Source organism: Prenolepis imparis, unplaced genomic scaffold, assembly GCF_030444845.1.
Source record: "Prenolepis imparis isolate NDT839.2.m4 unplaced genomic scaffold, iyPreImpa1.0 SCAF_6, whole genome shotgun sequence".
In the NCBI taxonomy this organism is placed as follows: Eukaryota; Metazoa; Arthropoda; class Insecta; order Hymenoptera; family Formicidae; genus Prenolepis; species Prenolepis imparis.
In genome coordinates this window covers 79,334-100,221 of record NW_028141164.1, presented here as the reverse complement: position 1 = coordinate 100,221, position 20,888 = coordinate 79,334, and the positions used below count along the sequence as shown (strand labels likewise).

General features: G+C 34.2%; 3 protein-coding genes and 1 long non-coding RNA gene across 14 annotated transcripts; all 4 read right to left on the bottom strand.

Annotated features, from left to right (window-relative positions):
- Positions 1–132: 132 nt before the first annotated feature.
- On the bottom strand, positions 133–14,253 carry Gpo1 (glycerophosphate oxidase 1). 4 transcript variants are annotated; one of them, XM_083040798.1, is made up of 13 exons: positions 14,115–14,253; positions 5,266–5,384; positions 4,893–5,046; positions 4,586–4,808; positions 4,334–4,497; positions 4,089–4,201; positions 3,821–4,014; positions 2,811–3,199; positions 2,464–2,714; positions 2,018–2,365; positions 1,661–1,762; positions 1,147–1,304; positions 133–1,068 (listed from the first exon to the last, which is right to left on the bottom strand). In XM_083040798.1, exons 2-12 carry the CDS (start codon positions 5,350–5,352, stop codon positions 1,170–1,172), a joined length of 2,160 nt encoding a protein of 719 aa, XP_082896924.1. In that variant the 5' UTR covers positions 5,353–5,384; positions 14,115–14,253; the 3' UTR covers positions 133–1,068; positions 1,147–1,169. The 4 variants fall into 4 exon arrangements, with proteins under 4 accessions (XP_082896924.1, XP_082896925.1, XP_082896922.1 ...); XM_083040799.1 differs by lacking the exons at positions 1,661–1,762; positions 14,115–14,253 and adding exons at positions 1,813–1,911; positions 7,130–7,640; XM_083040796.1 differs by lacking the exon at positions 14,115–14,253 and adding an exon at positions 7,130–7,635.
- LOC145937632 (uncharacterized) lies at positions 3,251–3,814 on the bottom strand. The gene is made up of 2 exons (XR_014425591.1): positions 3,559–3,814; positions 3,251–3,461 (listed from the first exon to the last, which is right to left on the bottom strand). It is a non-coding gene; the product is annotated as an uncharacterized LOC145937632 (long non-coding RNA).
- On the bottom strand, positions 8,323–14,291 carry Coro (protein coronin). Of its 6 annotated transcripts, XM_083040803.1 has the most exons (7): positions 14,115–14,256; positions 13,810–14,031; positions 12,494–12,700; positions 11,741–12,222; positions 9,467–9,845; positions 9,088–9,330; positions 8,323–8,991 (listed from the first exon to the last, which is right to left on the bottom strand). In XM_083040803.1, the coding sequence occupies exons 3-7, from the start codon at positions 12,689–12,691 to the stop codon at positions 8,812–8,814; spliced, it is 1,482 nt and encodes a 493-aa protein (XP_082896929.1). In that variant the 5' UTR covers positions 12,692–12,700; positions 13,810–14,031; positions 14,115–14,256; the 3' UTR covers positions 8,323–8,811. The 6 variants fall into 6 exon arrangements, with proteins under 6 accessions (XP_082896929.1, XP_082896930.1, XP_082896928.1 ...); XM_083040804.1 differs by lacking the exon at positions 13,810–14,031 and having other exon boundaries at positions 14,207–14,291; XM_083040802.1 differs by lacking the exon at positions 13,810–14,031 and having other exon boundaries at positions 14,115–14,251.
- Positions 14,292–15,913: 1,622 nt separating this feature from the next.
- Positions 15,914–20,844, bottom strand: Mus201 (rad2 superfamily protein mus201). Of its 3 annotated transcripts, none has more exons than XM_083039946.1 (9): positions 20,488–20,844; positions 20,066–20,241; positions 19,415–19,855; positions 19,027–19,243; positions 17,662–18,953; positions 17,452–17,550; positions 17,161–17,374; positions 16,727–16,957; positions 15,914–16,649 (listed from the first exon to the last, which is right to left on the bottom strand). In XM_083039946.1, exons 1-9 carry the CDS (start codon positions 20,555–20,557, stop codon positions 15,982–15,984), a joined length of 3,408 nt encoding a protein of 1,135 aa, XP_082896072.1. In that variant the 5' UTR covers positions 20,558–20,844; the 3' UTR covers positions 15,914–15,981. The 3 variants fall into 3 exon arrangements, with proteins under 3 accessions (XP_082896072.1, XP_082896071.1, XP_082896073.1); XM_083039945.1 differs by having other exon boundaries at positions 20,470–20,843; XM_083039947.1 differs by lacking the exon at positions 20,066–20,241 and having other exon boundaries at positions 20,470–20,842.
- Between the last annotated feature and the right edge of the window lie 44 nt (positions 20,845–20,888).

Here is a 20,888-nt window from a genome sequence, read left to right as displayed (position 1 = left end):
GAAAGAAACTTTTTACAAAGTTCTACATGTGTAAACGATATAAAATATCAATATTATTTATATGATATAAAATATTTGTAGCGTATTACTATTTATATTTTTAAATTTGATGATAAAACCAAGTACTCCAACTCCTTTGTTTGCCATCTACTTTATTATTTATGAAACAATTTATGACAAGACAACACGCTTGTCAGTTGCATCATGTTACGGCGATGGTAATAAATTAAGTAACCTTTTGCAATATATATATCCATAATTTGTACAATCTTAGCGTAATGTGTAAATGATGAAATAAATGGAGATACAATAAATATAAATAACAATTTGCACTATTATATAAATTTGGTTTCAAAAACTTTTGAGATTTCTCCAATACACTAACAATAATATAAGAAATATTTTTTACAATGCGTTATATTCACAACTCTCAATTCAGAATTTTCTTTATCGACGAACAAGAGAGCACAATTATTCTGAATTAAATAATAATACGCAATGTACAATTGTAAACACTAGAAATATTATAAATATTGTATTGACAATTTTAGCAAGATGGAGTTGCCATGTTACATGTAGAGTACTCTTGTTACAAGAATAGAATGCAATATGCATACTTGCTATAATGCATCAGTTATATATTATACAAATAGAATGCGAATACTCTGCACACAATTTGTACACAATATACGCTTGTATGCAAGTAATACACGCACGCCACAGTACAAGGAAACTCTTGCAACAATTTTAAAACTTTTTTTCCTTCAAGTGTGGACATACACACACATACATAATTTTAATTACTAACGTGCGTGTATATATACTTGCAATAATTATTTTAATTTTACTTTTGATAAAAATAAAATCGACTTGCGACGGATGCGCGTATGATAATAAAGTTTCAGTTTGCGTGTCGTAAATTATTTAATATGAAACTATTTGTGTGTGTAGTTTAATATATTCTTCTATAGATACCATTCACGATAGAGTTTTATTTTGCAAGATATTTGATTGTTGATTTCGACAGTACACGCGTATGTGTGCTTGATTGAATGTACTGATGATATTCTGTAATAAATGTATACAATGATGAAACACATCGAATCACAAACACAAGGATAAGATTAAAATATTTAAAAACTTTACAGCATAAGAGAAAGAATTTCTCTTCACAGTCCTCCACCCGATCTCTCGACGCTTATTTGTTTCTTGAGCATTTCCTTTTCGTGCTGCGCTTCCTCCATTTCAGCCATCCGTGCGAAACGCGAGTACGCCACATGACCAGACTTTATAGCCGACATCATCTGCATGTAAAAATAATATACATACATGTGTATACAACGAGCGGTTTATACAAATGGATATTAAAAAGATATTCAAAAAGATGATATAATTTCTAATAGATATACATATTATAATAAAATGACATGCGCCACAAAAATGCGATAAGTAGAAAAGAACATGAAAGAATGAGGGGAGGATAATAATCAATTGCTAATTTTTCTATCGGAAGATTGTTATCAGTTTAGTGTCACATAATCATGCGAAAAAGAAAACGACACTATCGCTTTGAGAAAAATGTGAGCAATGTATAACAAAGGGTAGTAATACAAGAAGAAATCTGACTGTGACTCTGTGCACAATGCGCAATGTCACAGACCTGAAGATATTCATCCAATTCAACTTGACCGTTCATATTGGTGTCGATTTCGCGTAGAATTTCATGAAGTTCTTCACCCGGTACTTCCTTATCTCCAAAGAGCTGTGAAGAGCAAAAAAGAATATATATCAAGTATATGCTTGATGATTTACCTGCAAGTAGTCTTGTAATTCCATTTGACCATTGTAAGTAAGATCAATTTCATTCAACAAGCTGTGCATCTCTTCCTGGCTCATTCTTATACCTAATACCTGCACATTGGCGATTAATGGATATCGATAACGATTAAAGAAGAGAATAGAAAGTGATATAAAAAGTGTCAGAGAAATATATCATTGAAATTCTGTAAATACAAACCTTCAATCCTCGTCTAATATCATTAATAGACACGTATCCCTTCTTGTCCTTGTCTATAATTCCAAAGCGTTTAATATAGAGCTGGATCTCATCCTTGGTAAGATTGATAGGAATCTTGTCGCGAGAAACACGATTCACCATTTGACCCATTTCCTGTGCGAGAAATTCGCTGGCCTCGCGATGTTGCTTCTTCTTTTCCTCCGTCGACCAATGCAACTCCTCGGCCATGATATCTATAATGACTGGCAATGCTTCTTGAGCCGCTTGCACATTGAGAAAAGCGAGTCTTAATCGACGCGCGATCATATCGATCGCGGTTCTAGCGTATTCTCGTACACCGTAACGTATCTGAAATGTACGTATGACATCAATGTGTGTGTGTGTGTGTGTGTGTATTTGAGTATCGTAAGTTTAATTCGAGCTTTAAACGCACAAGAAGCACTTACTTCAGCATCGATGTACGGGAATTCCGGATGAATCTTTTTTCCAATAATCGGCCACCGTTTTCCTGTCAGAGAAGCCATTTTAGCTACGGCAAACGCACGATCTCCGTAGCTCTTGGACAAATGTTGCGCGACTTCGCATTCTAAACCAAAATCCTGCACCAATCTAATATACATTGTAGGACTCCAACCCTGAGCACCTTCCAGAAGAAAGCCATCAGTCTGGCAAGGTCTTTCTGGTTGTAGATCGCAAGCTTTAAACAAGTATCAATGAGTATCTTTTAGAGACAACACACACACATAAACAAAAAAAATTTTGCTACCTTTAATCGATTCTCTCTAATGTATACCTTTTATGGCCGCGTCAATGGTTTCTTGAGCCATCTCTCGATAAGTTGTCCATTTGCCGCCTGCTATCGTGATGAGATTCGTAGGACTAACGTGCACGATATGATTCCTAGCGAGTGATTGCGTGTTTGGTTTGTTCGGATCGGAAACGAGCGGTCTGATACCGCTCCAGGCGGAGAGAACGTCTCCGCGGCGTACTTCGACGTCCGGATTTAAATAGTTTTTCACTTCCTGTAGAATGAACATGATTTCGTCTTCTGTGGGCCGAGGATTATGCGTTACCTCGCACGGTAGATCGGTCGTTCCCGCGATAGTTTGCTTTTGCCACGGCAAAAAGAAGATTACACGGCCGTCGCTCGTCGCTGGATCGAGTAGACCCATCTGATCAGGACTAGAGTAATATATATATATATATATATATATGATGTGCAAAATCCAACCGAGCAACCTCCCCGTGGTGTACATTGGATAACGCAAATGCCGGCGGTATTGCTAAAAATCTTGCAAAATGCAGGGGTAACTTTGAAATGCGATAACTCGGCTTCTAGACATGATAGAGCAATGTTTCTTGCGGCATTTTAAAGGAGAGGGTTCCTACTTCAAAGCCAATGTGGTCGCATTTATGGTTCCATCCCTGCTTTTTCCATGGATAACTACAAAGTCAAGAAATTTTCAGAGTTTTTTCGCCATCTGATTTTAAGCTTCACACGAAAAACAGTTCGATGAAACGAATAATGCTATATTACCTACTTTAAAGTTAAGGCTTCACCCGTTAAAATGCGCCCAGAAACATTGTTCTACGACCTCTCTAAGCCGAGATATGGCTTCTTAAAAATCATCAAATTTTGCTAGTTTTAAAGCGCTCCCCTAATTGTTTTGCGTAGTATATATATTGTATATATATACACACACACACAAAAATCATTTACACCGAGAGATAAATTGCAATGAATCGAGTAATGCAATACATGTATGCATATTGTTAATACATTAGCTTTTTCTCTCTCATTACCTGTAATATCCCGGCAGAACTATGTGAACTCCGGAAGACGGAGAGCAGATAGACTGAACGTTCTGATCGTCCATCTTTCTGATATAATCGGTAAAAGGACCGGTCGCGTTGATTATCGCCTTAGCCTTTACGTCCCACTCCTCTCCCGTAAGTTCGTCCTTGAGGTGAGCACCCACGAGAACACGTTTACCATCCTTTTTTTCGAATAGAATAAATACTTTTTTTTTTTTTAATATTTTCATTTTACAATTGTACTATTAATACATACTTTGTCGAGACCTTTCAGTAGGTTGACCACTTTAACGTGATTTACGACTGTCGCCCCGTGTCTCGAAGCTGTCAGGGCGATTGCCAAATTCATCCTAGCATCGTCTTGCTGACCTGTATTATATATATATATATATATATATGTGTATATATATCAAATGACACATTTAAAAAAGTAGGATACATGTACGTTATATATTCATGTAAAAATTGTAAAAGGAGATTGCGTCCAAGGACGACAAGTACCGTCGTAGTAGACGATAGCTCCCGTCAATTTGTCACCTTTCAACATCGGAAAAAGTTCCAACGCGTTCGATTTACTTAGATAGTACGACGATTTCACCGTTTTGCTACCTGCTACCAGATCGTACATCTTAATGCCGAACCAATAATAAGGAATCTGCCACCATCTGACAAAAGTAATAGACATGTGTGTGCGTGAAGTAAAAATCAAGCAGCATTAAAAGATTATGCTTGTAAAAGTGCATACAAACATACGTATAAACTGGTAACATGATGGGTAATGGATGCGCCAGATGCGGTGCGCTCTGCAGCATCGACGCACGTTCGTGAAGTGCTTCTTTTACCATTCTGTATTGCTCAATGTCCACTTGCATGATTGCTTTTTGCAAATATCGTACACCGCCGTGAATCAACTTTGTGCTTCGAGAAGAGGTCCCAGATGCAAAGTCGTCGGCTTCGACCAATGCGGTTTTCAAGCCTTTGAGAAAGTGTAGCGTTGTTGTGTATGGTTTATTTTTTTGTTTTTTCCTCAAGCGAGCGAAAAATTGGGCGATAGATTTACCTCGTGTGCAAGCATCCAGAGCACATCCTGCTCCTGTGGCACCACCCCCGATTATCAATACATCGTACTCTTGCGATTTTAAAGTTTTTACTTGGTCCTCTCGTATCGGTAAAGTTCTTCGAGGCGGTCTTGGTTTTCCCTTGTCAGCATGTACCTATAATCGTCATTGCCTTGAGGAATATAAGCATGTGTATGTAATTAGTGGCATCTAGGTGTGATTCAAATGTGAGGGGCATTGCATTATTTGTAATACATGTATAATATGATATATAATCAAAGGATATGCGCGGACAAAGGGGTATTCGCGATTTTCGAGTAATTTTTGATCGCATTACGAGATTATCACGCGGTATTTATTCGAATATGTACCTACCCTAGTATCCGATAAAAGAAAGTGTGAAATAAGAGTACCAGCACCTATAGCACTTGCTCCTGCTACAAACAATCTAAGCGATGCCATCGTCCGTAACTTTGGCGATTTCGGCGAGACAACTGGAAAAAAAAAAAAAAAAAAAAAAAAATATGTATACATATTTTTAGAACACACGTAATACATTATACATGTAGATTTTTATGCGTATATAGTTGAGAGAGATCATATATTTATTACAATACGCAAGAAATTATATTTCAAGAAAAGGAAAATAAATGTATAGTTTGGTCAGATTCAAAAATTTGCAATTTGGTAGGCAAGTATGAATTATAAATGTTAAGAACGTTATAGAAATAAATATTTTCATATATTTTAGTATATAAAAGAAACGGAAGAGAAATTTCTAGAAATTTCTTTCTTTGGATAATTGGCGTATCAACTTGTACAATATACTCTATAATAATAATAATAATAATAATATATACATATATATGGGATGTACACAATAATGTATACAATATATACTACACAATACACAAATGTATCATTATTAGCTTTAGCTTAAAACTGCGTAAATATATATATATATAATGTGTGTGTGTGTGTGTGTAGCAAAGTTGATTTTATATATTTATTTAATATAATAAATATTTTTAAAAAAAGGCGAAAAACTCGTAAGCTAAGAGAAGATACATCTCTCGAGTGTGCTCATGTGTACCTTTATTATACACGTGTACTATAAATAATTTAAAGATTGTCCAATGTATCGTAAAATTATCGCATTATCATGCGTATACTACCCCCATACAAATGTCTCAACACACGCATGTACATATATAGTGTACAGCAAACACTTTCATCCGACAACCTTGATAAGAGCTTGAAACACGTGGGATTATGTAAGTGACATTCGTCGTGTGTCACACCGTCACACCCACGTAGATACGCGAACGCGATCATGTAATCGGCTCGTGCAACGAAATCCATTGTAGAGATCGATATAGTGTACGTCATCAGTGTGTTTGGCGGTATGCTACACTACATCTAGATCTTTAAATCTAATATAATTATTAAAAACGCACCAACTTGAAAGACATATATTTATATTAAAAAATATTAAAAGGTTATAGGTTATAGGTTATAGGTTAGCATTTCCACCGACTAGGTACTAGTATCTCGTCGGTGGCATTTCTGATCAAATTTTTATGAACAAATTCTTGTACAAAGATGCACAAAAATTAATACCAGTATAACACCGGCGTTATACCGATCGAATTGATCTAAAGTTGGTCGAAAAATTTGGTAAATCTCAAGTATATATTTTGAAATCATGAGAATATATAATGTCGGACTCGATGTCGCAAGGTTGCAGTTAAAATAGCGTTCGCAAATCTCGCATGTATATCCGTGCCAAATGCTTTGAAATGTCACTCGTTTCAACAGCATATATGTATATACAATAGCCCATATTATTTATTACGCATTATTTAATCTTTGTCGTTTTCACTCACTCGAGACATCGAATCTACTTATTCAACATTATTTCTCATTAATATGCAAAGTATATCTTTAATTATAGGTTTACGTGTTTTAATTGCATCGTTTAAGTTTAATGCATTTTTTTCGATTTATTTTCGGCTATCTTTTGTCAATTGTCAACAATCGAGCCAAGCCAAAATTTTTCAAACTCGAGAATCGATACGAATCCTTGTTCGCTAAATATTTGACAAATACGAGGGTTGCGTTGCAAACAAATGACACAATTAATAATATCACCATAGACAGTAAAACAATTGAGGACATGGATTTTTCGAGCCGGATTATTCTTTGGATAAGCGATAATGATATATATATATATACTCACAGCAAGATGAGGAAAGACGAATTTCTCGTCACATAGAACGTTGCGGTACTAGAATATTAGGAAGCACATATCTTTCAATATCTATCTTCTGATAACAGCAGTCGCGATATCGCGACTGTTATAAACTTTTTGGACCGATGGCGACTAATTGACTAGAGATTGAATTTCGGCCGCCGAAAGCATAAAGGCTAGAAATAGGAGACTCAACTTGCGTGGAAGGGGTTAAATAGGTAAAAAAAAGTCATCGCTACTAGCTGGCACAATTAGGGCTCTTGCACATGGAACGCGTCAACGCGTACTAGCCAATCACAACCTTTTGTTCTTGTGGACAAGCTCTGTAAATCGATTGGCTGTCACGTGCCTTGCCCTTTTATTTTCTAGCAACACCGTGGCACAGTATACTTATATACAGTAGGGACACACAGCGTCGGAACCTTTGATCTTTTTCAGCTGACCTTTCAGCAGTCCGCCATGTCTTTAGGTTGCAGCACCGTATCAATATTTTTGTTGTACCCATTACTATTAAAACAATTTTGCGCGAAATATTTTCGATATATTATTTTATAGTCATTTTTTCTGAATAAAAATTAAATATTGCATAAAACGCGAAATCAAAATGATAGTATTGTAGTTTTACAGATTATATTTTACTATAAATGTAATCATAGTAATGGAGTTATTGGGTTCTTTATGTTGAACGGGATTGGCATGACTCATAAAAATGGTCGCTTACAATGCGCAAGCAAATCTGCGCGGCTGATTTGAGAACAAAGGACTGTCCCTACTGTATGTAAGTATACTGTGACCGCGGTATGTGATGCTCTTCATAATTTATTTTCTCAATGCGTAAAAAATAAAAACCATCATCATTCGAAGTTATAGGATAAAATTCCTCAAGTTTGCTTATAGCGCCATCGTACGCGACGTTTTTCTGATCAAGAGATAATATCTTTTCGTGAGCCGAATCTCCCATTTCTATGGTCTTTATGGCCAAAAGAAAAATCAAGACTGAAAAACCGCGACTGAGCGTTATATTGCCAAACTAAATAGAAACAGTAAAGCGCGTTCGCAATGACAGATTTCTGCATTAGGCGATAAACTACCGCGTTTCGGGCACATCACGACTGCGAGTAATATCCATTGAAGAAAAAATTAGATTTGCGCAATATTGTATAATATACATAAATCACGCATCGAAACAAAATAATACTCTTTGTTATTTAACAGCAAATATCTGTACAAGTTAGGCACTCTCTCGCGTACGTCACGTAACAGTATTCATACAAAGGTTCATATACATAAAAGTCTCGTATGCTATATCATCGTATGGAGAAAAAACTTACATTCTAGAGACATTATATCATGTATGGCAACACCTTAAAAATTTTATATATATATATATATATATATATATATATATATAGAGTAAAATATGTAAACATAATACAAATGCAAAGAATGTACGATGAGTAGATGTACAATAAATAGCAAAGATTGTTGCAGAGAGTCAAGACACACGGCATTGTTAAAACCTACTATTTACACAAGTTGTTATATCAAAATATACGATCATTCTTATAGAATATTAGTGATTCTAGTGCAAAATACATTTTTTTTTCTTTCACATTAGAGAATGCAACGTCACACCGAAATCTTGTTGAAAACAAAATTTGGAGATTTCTTTACACTTCGTCAGAAGCGAGCGTTTCTTTGCCATCCGGAGAAGCCGACTTTTCTTTTCTCTCTTCCTCTTTCATTTGAAGAGCAACCGCCGATTCCAGCACTCGTATTCTTCCTTCGTGCTTCACAATTACAGTTTTTAATTTTCTTATTTCTTCCCTGCATTCTCTCAACAAATCTTCCTACGATTAAATAACGAATAATTATCAAGTTATTTGATCAAGTTATTCAGCTGACAAGAAAAAATAAGAGGGGAAAACAATGTTCGATATACATACGCAAGCGCCTGGCGAAACTTGCCCAGTATTTTGCGCGGCATTAGACGCAACCTTGGCTCCTTTACTCAATATATTAGATTTCTTTTGTACTTTAAGTTCATTCTTGGAAGCGGACGGCTGATAACCGTCTCTGAGGGATATCAATACAGGCTCTGCGTCGGTGCCAGATTCCCATTCTTCTGCTGAGATAGCAGCAGTGTCACCGGGAGTATCGGGATACAAGTCTTCTTGAAAAAGTTCAGACTGCAATAAAATTATATATATAAAACACAAGCGCGCTACTATTAGTCCGTTTTAGAAATAGATTTTGGTATTTTTCATTTCTTTCCAGTATCACACACACACACTCTCTCTCTCTCTCTCTCTCTCTCTCTCTTACCTTTCTCGGCACTGTCATAGATATCACTTGGCAAAAGCCCGAATTATTTAATCGATAGAATCTGGTTATTTCACAGCTATTAACGTCACAGCCCCGTTTTGGCATCATTCCTATACCTCGTTGAGGATCAGGAGTTTGAAAAGTATTGATATAGTGAACAAAGGGCGGTTCGGGTGTAATTTCAAAATATCGGATCACAGAATCACCCTTGCCACATAAATATACTAAATTTGTATCAGGGTCATACAGAGGGAACATAACTCCATTGCTTGTATCTAATTCTACCATAACTATCGGCTCGCCCAACATGTCGGGAGCTCGCAAAGAATATTGTCTTTCCGACATTTTACTAAAACCTGTCGTGAAGATCAAGCCACCCCTGAAAATATAATGCAAATAACGATCAAAATGCACGGACATTTTTGTCAATATTATCTAACGCGGTGGCTTTTTGTTACTTGACATATTAATCTCTTAGCAATTGTATATTGCAATAAAAATGATTCTGTACATTCACTTTGCACGCGTATATTATATATATGTAATTTGTGTATTACTTTTACTAATATCTTATTATCACATTCTCTTATATATATATTATGGAGATTATAATCATCAAAATTTTATATTACATCCACCTTATTACCACATGTAAAGAAAACATCTTTTAATACGCATCTTGTAATATATACATGTAGATATATATATATATATATAGATAAGAAATATATAATTACAATCCAAATAATATGCAGTGCAATTGCTTAAACTTTCACTTGGATATAATATTTTCTTTCTACCTTTCACACACATGTGTAAATGTGATAATTATGATATTATTTTATAAAGATATTTTTACCAAGATTAATATTTCTCGATCAAACTTGGATATTTACTTATGCATTCTAACATTTTTACAAGTTACAATTTGAATTAACAAGTTGATGTACAATACTTACTGGAAATACTTATGGAGAATTACAGAGCGCACATCTTGACACTCGTGTATTTATTAAGTTGGCATCTTCGTCGTGTCGAAAATTCAGTCTGGCAGTTTTCCATTAAAAATTACAGAATCTCGCACTACACAAACCGGAAATACAAGATGATAAAAAAACAAATATATCTTTTACGCGCCTTTGTCTAAATATATTTCTCTTATAAAAAATGCGAAAAATAAATATATCATGTATATGTCGACGCGTAAACTTGATGATTAAGTCATTAAGCGAAAATAATATTGTATATATATATTGTATATCATTATATTATATATTACTAAAAGAAAAGAAGGAAAAAAAAGACGAGTGATGGAATTTAACGTGGAAAAGAGCAAGTTAAAATAATTTTCGCCTGTATTTAAAAAAATCATCTGTAGGCAATTTCTACAGTGATATTATTTTATGTGATGTAAGTGCATTTCTGCAGCGATATAATTTGTTTACATTGTATAACTATTATAATGTACTGTGTAAAAAGGTGGATGTATACCATTTGATGATTATGTTTTATAAATATTTTTTTATGGTTGTTGTCTTATAAATAATCTACATATACTGCCATAATAAAAATAAAGAAGTTGTGCAACACAATATTATTTCTATTTTTTTGCTCGGTGTTTGTGTATTTTCTACATCCACACTCGTGCAAACATCACTCATTAGTGTAATGCTTTCCTTTTAAAATGTTATTTAAAAATACGCGATGCGGCAATGTGAATTACATCATGTAAATACATGTATGAGATTATAAAAAAAATATTTTGCTTTTTTTGTGTTAATTATGCATTTATACAAGTGAAGCATTTCTCTCTTGATAAAATATAAACTATCGAGCATTTAATATTTAAATTTTCGAAGATGGAGTAACAATATTTATAATCGAATAATATATTTTATTCGTGAATCAAGATTGACACCTATACACAACTTGTCTGTATATCGATTTTTGAAATTAAGTAATTAAGGAAAATTGAAATTAAGTAGTAATATTTTGTCAAAATATGTCCCATTTACTTCACAACTCGTGTAATTATGATATTTTTAACAATCTAGTGTTTGAGATTTGAACGAAATATATACTTTTTTCAAAGTATGTTAATTTGCTGTCATTTTATATCACATTGCTTTCTTCTCTTTCTCTTTTTTTATTTCAGTCGCATTAATCTTATTGTATAATATATAAATATATACAAATATGTGCAAATGATATATTTAAAGGGGGGGGACCTTAGATGAATAGAATGAAATGCTAAAGAATATATGTAGCACATACCTAAGAAAGATGGCACGAGTCGCTTTGCTTCCTTCGTGCGCTATGGCTTCTTCTAATATTTCACCCGATCTTGGATCCAAGATTCTAATTTTTTTATCCTTACATGTAGTAACTAATCGAGATCCATCCCAATTCCAACATGCGGAATAAACTACATCTGGATGATAGTCGATGCGTACTAGGGCTTCTCCTGTGCCAACATTCCAGATAATAACAAGATTGTCCGAACCAGCTGTTAGCAACACGTTTAATGCAGATGGATGCCACAGCACTAAACCGACTCTGCGTTGGTGTAATTGCAAATCTACTATCGATTCGGTCAATGTCCTAGAAATACCTCCATCAGGTATTTGCCATACTTTAACAACACAATCTTCGGAACCAGAAGCTATGACATTATCGTTATGAGGACACCATGCGATATCTAACACAGGTCCTTTGTGTCCACCTACTAGAGGATAGTCTGCTGGTATTCTTCCTACCTATAATGTTGAATTTACAATGGTATATTATAAATTGTTATTCGGTAAAGATTTAGTATATACTTTTGCATATTATACTATGTAAAAGTTTCTTTATCGATCCGATGAAAAACAAGTTATATTCAAGTACTGACAAAAAGTATATATTCTTTCCAATGCACACAGTAGCGTACGTAAAACATTGGTCAATTTAATCTAATCAACCAAAGAAATTGGAATATAAGCAAGAAAAAAAAACTAAAAAAAAACTAAAAAAAGAGAAAGAGCCTACCTTATTGTGCGGTAAAACGATAAAAGCACCGCCACCCGCAGATTCTACAATAATGGCGAGAAATTTGGGATTCACGGCACAAAATGTCGAATCCCACGATGATTTAGATACTCTAATATTGTCGTAACATTGCTCACGTTTTAGTGAAGTTCCATACACGTGGCGAAACTTGCTGGTACGCACCACGCGGAAAGACATGTTGCACACCTAGTTTCAATTACAAAATTGAACTTTCCGAGAGAGAAAGAGAGAAAGAGAGAGAGAGAAAGAGAGAGAGAGAGAGAGAGAGAGAGAGAGAGAGAGAGAGAGAGAGAGAGAGAGAGAGAGAGAGAGAGAGACAACGATAGAAAATGAACGTGAAATAAACTCTATATACAAAAAGTACACGATATCTTAGTATGTCGCACACACGCGTTTAATAAGATTATTTTAATGAATTAGTGTCGCATGTCCGTTATGGGACTGCGGGCGTGTTGCGACATGAAACACATATCTCTATTTTATAAATAGATTCCCCACTCTTTGTCTCTTCGTCATCAAACGGATACAACTGCGATATGTAAGAAACGTGTATATTCGGTCACTTTTCGATCACTAGATTGACAAATAATGTGTGTGGTGTACGTGTGTGTATACTATACATATATATATATATATATATATACACACACACACACACACACACACATTACGCGACGGTCACTGACATTGACACGTTTTACCGCGATTATCGCGACGAGAGACAACCAAGAGACCAAGAGATCGTTTCCTGCGCTCCTTACATGGTGCATCGAAAAATGATTTTCGATTCACCGAAATAGACGGACCGCGCCCGTGCCAGAACCGCGAAATCGTGATTCAAAATGATTCAAAATGATTCAAAATAATATATAAGACACATATCCATTTGACGATATATATATACACAATATCGCGCATCGTGAAATTATTGGAGTTACATTTTATACATACAAGATATTTGTATAAATTGTAATTTGAAAATGAAAAAAGATCTGTCAGAAGAGATTTTGACACACAAATGTGATGCAAACCGGCGGTTTACCGCCGATAAGAACAGCCGCGGTTAGATTAAGCCAATCGTTTGTTATCATGGTTAGTGTTATCTTATGTACGTTAGCGTAGAGTGCGACGCATTTTTAACGAGCCTTAGTCATTTGTTGACGATAGCTCATAAAAAAATCGACGGAAACAGCAGAACAGAAAATTCGCGTATTCTCGCGTTACATCGTAGATAGAAATGTAACTCGATCGACGATCACGTAGCAGCGCCAGAAACATGAAGGCTTTAAGAATACCTTATTTGGAAATGTGCACCCTGCTTAATTCAAATAACCTCCATTCAATCATCTTCCAATGCGATATCGCGGTAGACACGGTCTCCATTTTACTTTTTTCTTTTTTCGTAAATTCGTTAACCATTGGCACGTTTGTCTCTTCACGAATTCATTTTGTTCCATTCATCATCAATTTTCTTATTAATTGCATCGATTTATCACGAAATAAATAAGGGTCGACAGCTTTACCGGATATATATCTTATATATAAACGCGTTGCATGTCGTATTTTTCTACAAGTTATATACTTATAAGACGCAACTTACGGACTAATATCTTTCTCGTGGTGACAAAAGATGCACGCTTTTGGAAAAGGAGTCTTCTCTCTTCTCTCTTCTCCCCGCCACTATCCACTAACCTCTTTTAGCGCTGACAACTGACAACGACGGGCGGACGGGCGGATGGGCGACGAACGACGGGCGTACCGCGTGCATGTCGCGAGTGTCAACTATGAACTATGAGCATAGCATATTAAAGATAGACTGCTTACTGCTTACGAGGCAGTGGGCAGTGGAGCCGGGAGTGGGGGCGTCGTCCTGAGAGGGAAACAGATTACTTGGACACAGTATACTTATATACAGTAGGGACACACAGCGTCGGAACCTTTGATCTTTTTCAGCTGACCTTTCAGCAGTCCGCCATGTCTTTAGGTTGCAGCACCGTATCAATATTTTTGTTGTACCCATTACCACAGTATAACTACATACAGTAGTGACAGTGCTTAAAAATCAGCGAGTAAATTTTCTTTTACGCATGCGTTAGCTGTAAGGCTAAGAACATGGCGGACTGTCATGGCGATATCACAATATTGTGGCGGTATATTGCTAACTTTCAACAATCACGTTTTATATACTGTTTTATAATTTTATTAATACATTTTTAAAATATACTAACATTAAAAACAGAAAATAATTTGCATTATTATCTTTATCTCATTAAAAAAGACTTTGCGTAAGACGTTATCGCGATTCTTAGGGTGCCGTCACATGGGGCGTAACTTGCGTAAGCGTAACCAGCGGATCGCCAATCACCGAGTTATTCCGATAGAGCTCGACGAAGGGCTCTATCGGAATAACTCGGTGATTGGCGATCCGCTGGTTACGCTTACGCAAGTTACGCCCCATGTGACGGCACCCTAAATGTTCAAATGAAGCGCCCGTAAGGCTTACAACATGGCTGACCGTCACGTGATCGACTCACGGCTACATCAAAGGAGCCGACAGCTACTGTCACTACTGTATGTAGTTATACTGTGCCATTACTATTAAAACAATTTTGCGCGAAATATTTTCGATATATTATTTTATAGTCATTTTTTCTGAATAAAAATTAAATATTGCATAAAACGCGAAATCAAAATGATAGTATTGTAGTTTTACAGATTATATTTTACTATAAATGTAATCACAGTAATGGAGTTATTGGGTTCTTTATGTTGAACGGGATTGGCATGACTTATAAAAATGGTCGCTTACGATGCGCAAGCAAATCTGCGCGGCTGATTTGAGAACAAAGGACTGTCCCTACTGTATGTAAATATATTGTGTTCTGAATGCACCCAATGTTATAAGATTAGGATGGCCAAAAAATATGAGATATTTTATACTTTATAATTTTATATAATTTTACATAAATTGAAATATCTCATAAAATATTCATTCTTCAATGATTACTTACTTGATTCAATACTTTTATGCGCAAAATAATAAGAGGAATTAATTGATGAAAAGAAATACAGAATTATATTTTTAAGAAAAAATATTTGATTTAAAACTAACACACAACTACACATATTGTTTCGAGCTACATGTACATACATACATGTATTCGACTGTTCAAAATTATATAAATGAGACATCCTGTATATTATACACATGTGATATATTATTAATATATAATATTCATATTTTATATATACTAATATATGCAATTACATGAATTTACGATTGTATCAGAGTTAAATCTTATATAGTTATTATTCACACAATATAAAAAAAATTTATAAATATTAAAAATTCAATCTTATTAAATGAATTATATACAGTCACATACTAGTTACAAAATATACAATATACAAAAACCTTTTTCTGTTTTATTTAATTTTATAAAATTTTAAATTTAAAATTTACAAATCTAGTTGCTATCGCTTTCTGATAGTTCTGCCTCTTTCTTGATCTTTCGTACTGTACACTTTACTTTTCTTCTCTTACTTAAGCCTTGTTTTGATTTTCTAAGTATTTCTATAGCATGCAATTTCCTTTCTAATGCACATTCTCTGTCCTTTTCTCGTTGTGGTATATATTCCTTGGTATATTTTCTTTTATTAATGGTTTTAATAGACTTATCATCATCGATGGTAGCGTTCATATTTGGAAGCGACTTAGTCTCATGAATTGTCATCTTAAAGTCGACTAGATTTTCTTCTCCATTCAATTTCTGAACGGCATCACTTTTTTTACTTCTTTTAGATTGAGATTTGCCATCCGTATTTTTTACATCCATATCGACGCTATTTAATCTGTCTAGAGCTTTTTGCACTCTCTTACTCAAAGTTGGCTCGATAGATCGCGGCAATATCTTCGTTTTAAAGTACATATCCAACAATTTTTGATTCCCGCTCCCCTCCATTCTTTTCAATATCGGTATCATTATATCATCAAACTTGCCTTTCGTCCATCCAAATTTCTGCCTGGTGTAATCGCAAAGAAGCGTAATGTTCGGCTTACTCCAAGTAAACATTTCTTTTGATTCATCGACCGTAGGAAAAAGATACGCTTGGACGACTGCTTGACTTGGAAAATCTGAAATTAGTTATACTATTTTTATTATCGTTTACTCTATATTTGTCTCTATCTATCGTATACAGATTACCGCTTACCTCTATTCAACTTTACGTTTCGCAATTTATTGTGCAAGCCCGGTTTTCCGGAAGATTTTCCCTCTTTAATCCACGAGCAAAAATTATATAATCCGTGTAATACGTTATCTCCTTGGGTAGGAAAAGCGGCTAATATCTCTAGCGCGGTGACTGGTCCAACACCAGCCACTCCTGTAGTATAGTCACTACCGACCAAAATGGCCAATTGTATCAATTGATTCCGACTGAGTTCTGCAAAATATATATATATATTGTATATATTGTACATGTTTATTCTTTTATATTATATACAATAATACACACATATTGTACGTGTATTATTAAACATACACACACACACAAGAGAGAAACATTTTAGACGATATACATGAATTCAATACATGTATTTTTTGTTTCATTTTAAGAAAATATTAACGAATCTATCTAATGCTTACTAAAATGATGTTGAATGTCACAAGCACGAAACTGCAATACTTTTCTGTTATTGTTAAAAAAATTTTTGTATACACATTGACCTCCAAACAACCAAATATCGGAGTCATCCGTAATCGTACCATCGGTGAGTTTAATTTGTTCCAAGTATGCACACTGCGCTTCCGCTTCCATAGGAGCTACTATATATGGTATACCAAATAAATGTAACAATTCCTATAAACGAACGTAATAATGTGACACACGCAATAAATGTACAAGAAAAATTGTTTCGAATATATCCTGATATATACCTGTGCCTCAGTTTTTATCTGATCAGAAATATTGGTAGCTTGTCTCTCAAATTTGCCAATGCCTTTGGTAAGTTCTTCCTGCTCATATTCTAACTGTCCCTGAAAAATTAACAAATTTATATATCACATATAATTAGAAAAAATAAATAATTAAAATTTATATAAACAACATTAATTTATTTACATAAATAATATATATTAAAAATATACCTTCAATTCTATTAAATCTTCCTCATTCGTAGGCAATACTGCTGTCTTCTCTTGCATGTATTCATTACAAGTATTGTCTCGAGTAAGCAAATCTATATTATTCTTTTTTATTAGTTTATTGGAATTTTGAGAATCGTGTACTTTGTCTTCATCGTTCAATATATTCTCGACTAGTTGAATATTTTCCCTCTCCTGTGACTTGATTTCTGTTTTCTCTATGATTAATTCCTCAGATCTAGTATCCGATAAATTAATTTTCAAGTTATTATCTTTAGAAGTTAATAGGTTCGACATTCGATGTTCATCGTTTTCATTAAAAGACTGTACTTGTTCCAAATAATTAATTTGTAAATTTTCATTTTCATTATCTTTCTCAAATATATCGGCGAAAATATCATTTTCTAATTTTTCATCAGATTTAAAAGTTATTTCGACGTTTTCTTTCTTTGTAATATTTTTTTGTAATATTCCCATATAAGATATTGGAACATCTTGAATTTCTACGAAATCCTCAGAATCGGAATCTGATGTGTCTGTCTGTGCCGTTGAAATTAATTCGTCAACCATATTATTGTTAGACTTTGTAGAAGAAGAACATTTCTCAGATATCGCATTAACGTGTAATCCTTCAGCATTGATTTTTAACAATGTATGATCTTTGATGAAATTATTCGATTCTGTATTAGATGAAATTAATTCGACAGTCACATTGTCGTTGATCGTGCATGCATTATGCATATTTTGCGAATCTACAGATTTCAAAACTTTCACAGAATTTTCAGGAAGTTTTAATACCGACTTGGCAATCGCTGAATTTTTGTTTTTAATTAATTCTAAATAATCATTTTTCTCGTGCACTTTTACATTTTTGCTTGCAGTTTTTATTTTTTTATGGTTTTGATTTTTATTGTACTTGATGAGATGCATAATCTGATTTTGAGATAAACCACTATACTCTAATAGATATACTAATGCGGGATTCGCCGTATTTTTGTGTAAATATTTTTTATCTAATGGCACCAATGATTCGCTAATATCAATTTCAGATTCTCCATCACTGTCGAATGCATTTTCATTTATATTTCTCGCGATAAATCGAAAATCATCGTGAATCGCTATATCAATGTCATCATCAGAATTATTTAACTCGTATTCATTCATATCTTCTACAATTGGCACACGATTACTTGGGCCAGCGATAGATTCAACTTTCTCATTCATGTTTTGTAATCTATCATTTTTATCCACTTTTGATTCATTATTGACAAAGTTTTTTGCTAATGTGTTCTTGTCTGTAAAGTAGTATGTAATTATTACATAACATGTATTATAAAAAATTACTAGATTGACAATTAGCACACGTACCACCGATGTATATCAATCTTGTTGTACTATCTGCAGCTATACGGAAAGCTACATCTTTGCCCTTTGTATTAACGCCTTGTTCGGTCAATAGTTTATCTAATTCTTCCAATGTCAGCGTTTTTCCACCCATTTCCTTTTCAGCAGATTCCAACGATTCTTGTACATATCTACGTTTAAGTAAACGTTTCAACTGATAGCCAGAAAATTCTTGCGATTCCTATAATTGGATACAATTTTTGTAAAACAATTTATAATATTATTTGTTCACACACACATACACACACACACACACACACACACACACAAAATTATAAACATGTATATATACCTCTATAATATAATTTTGTGTGTGTACATGTACAATTTTTTAACATCTGTATATACATACTTGGGGTATTTCTTGCAAACGGCCCCAGGAATTTTGTTTCCTCGTTTCTTTAAGATCAGTGAGTATATCATAACGAACATCTGCAGGTAATGCTTTAAATTCACCACTAGTTACATCAACACTATGTATGTTTCCCATCCATTTGGATTGCTTCAATGGACTTGGGCACTCAACAGAGGTGTCGGAATCATGTTCATTATCACTGATATAAGCCTGTACATTGCTAGTGCTAGGTATATCAGGTAGAGTAAACATATCTTCCTTAGAATAGTTAGTTTGCATATTTATCATTTTTTGCATTGTTCCATTAGCTTGCTCCACCTTAGAATCTTTGTTGAGAACAGTTTTCACAACGCTATGCTTTATCAAGTTGTTTATTAAATCTGTCTTCATCTTTTGCACCTTACTCGTGGCAATAAATTTCTGCTTCCTGCGCAAGGCCTACAAAAAAAAATGAGAGAAGGCTCTTTTCTTACTACCTGATTCTTATGCTAATTACATAGAAATAATATATTATAATCTCTCAAGATAAAAAATAAATATATAGTGTGTTTAAAATTTGTAATATACATCTTTTTTGTATGAAATGCACAATGTTTAAAAAAAAGATTTTATTTGTAAATTAGAAAGAATATAATTCATTGTATTTACAATTGTATTTTTTTTGAGCATAGGTACACCTCCATCAAAGACAAAAACAGGTTTGATCTTATAATATAGGAGTTTACATATTCTAGTGAATAATCCAAGCAAATGAGCATTAGGTCTAGGAATACCATGATGATCTTGATATCCTTGCAATATCTGATATATCCATATCGATATATCTGAAAATTTATATTATATGGATTATCTACATTACATTTTACATGAAATCTATTTAAAGTTAAGTAAGCAACACAGGAGCTTTTGTTATGTTCGTTATATTCAACTATCAAAATTTAAAGTACCACAAAAGTTTGACATTTACAAATAGATATTACACAAAAAATTATATTTTCTATCTACACACAAACACTGTTATGATAAAATTAATTATAAATATCAATGCTTACCAATTGCCAAGATCTTACCCTCAAGGGTTTCTAAAGGCACCGGTTTTCCGGATGCTTCGAGCAATTTCCATAGACCGTATACCCCCATTGTTTACAACACTTTGACTCCAAAAATAAGTATACATGTCATAAAGATACGCAACATAAAGGGCCATCTACAATGGAGTTGTAAAGTATAGACAATAAGAACAGAGAAAAATATCCATACATCAACAGAAGCAGATAGATATTAGGGGATAACAATGGATATTCTTTGCTTCTATTGATGATTATTTTCTATTTTTTGTTCCTATTAGGTTTGTTCTTTATTGCTGCACTGAGTTCACAGTGCACTGCACTGAACTGAACTAGTGCAAGCGGGGACAAGCTGGTGTAAGGGCTTGAGCAGAATAGCTGACTTATAAAGCCTAGTCTACAAT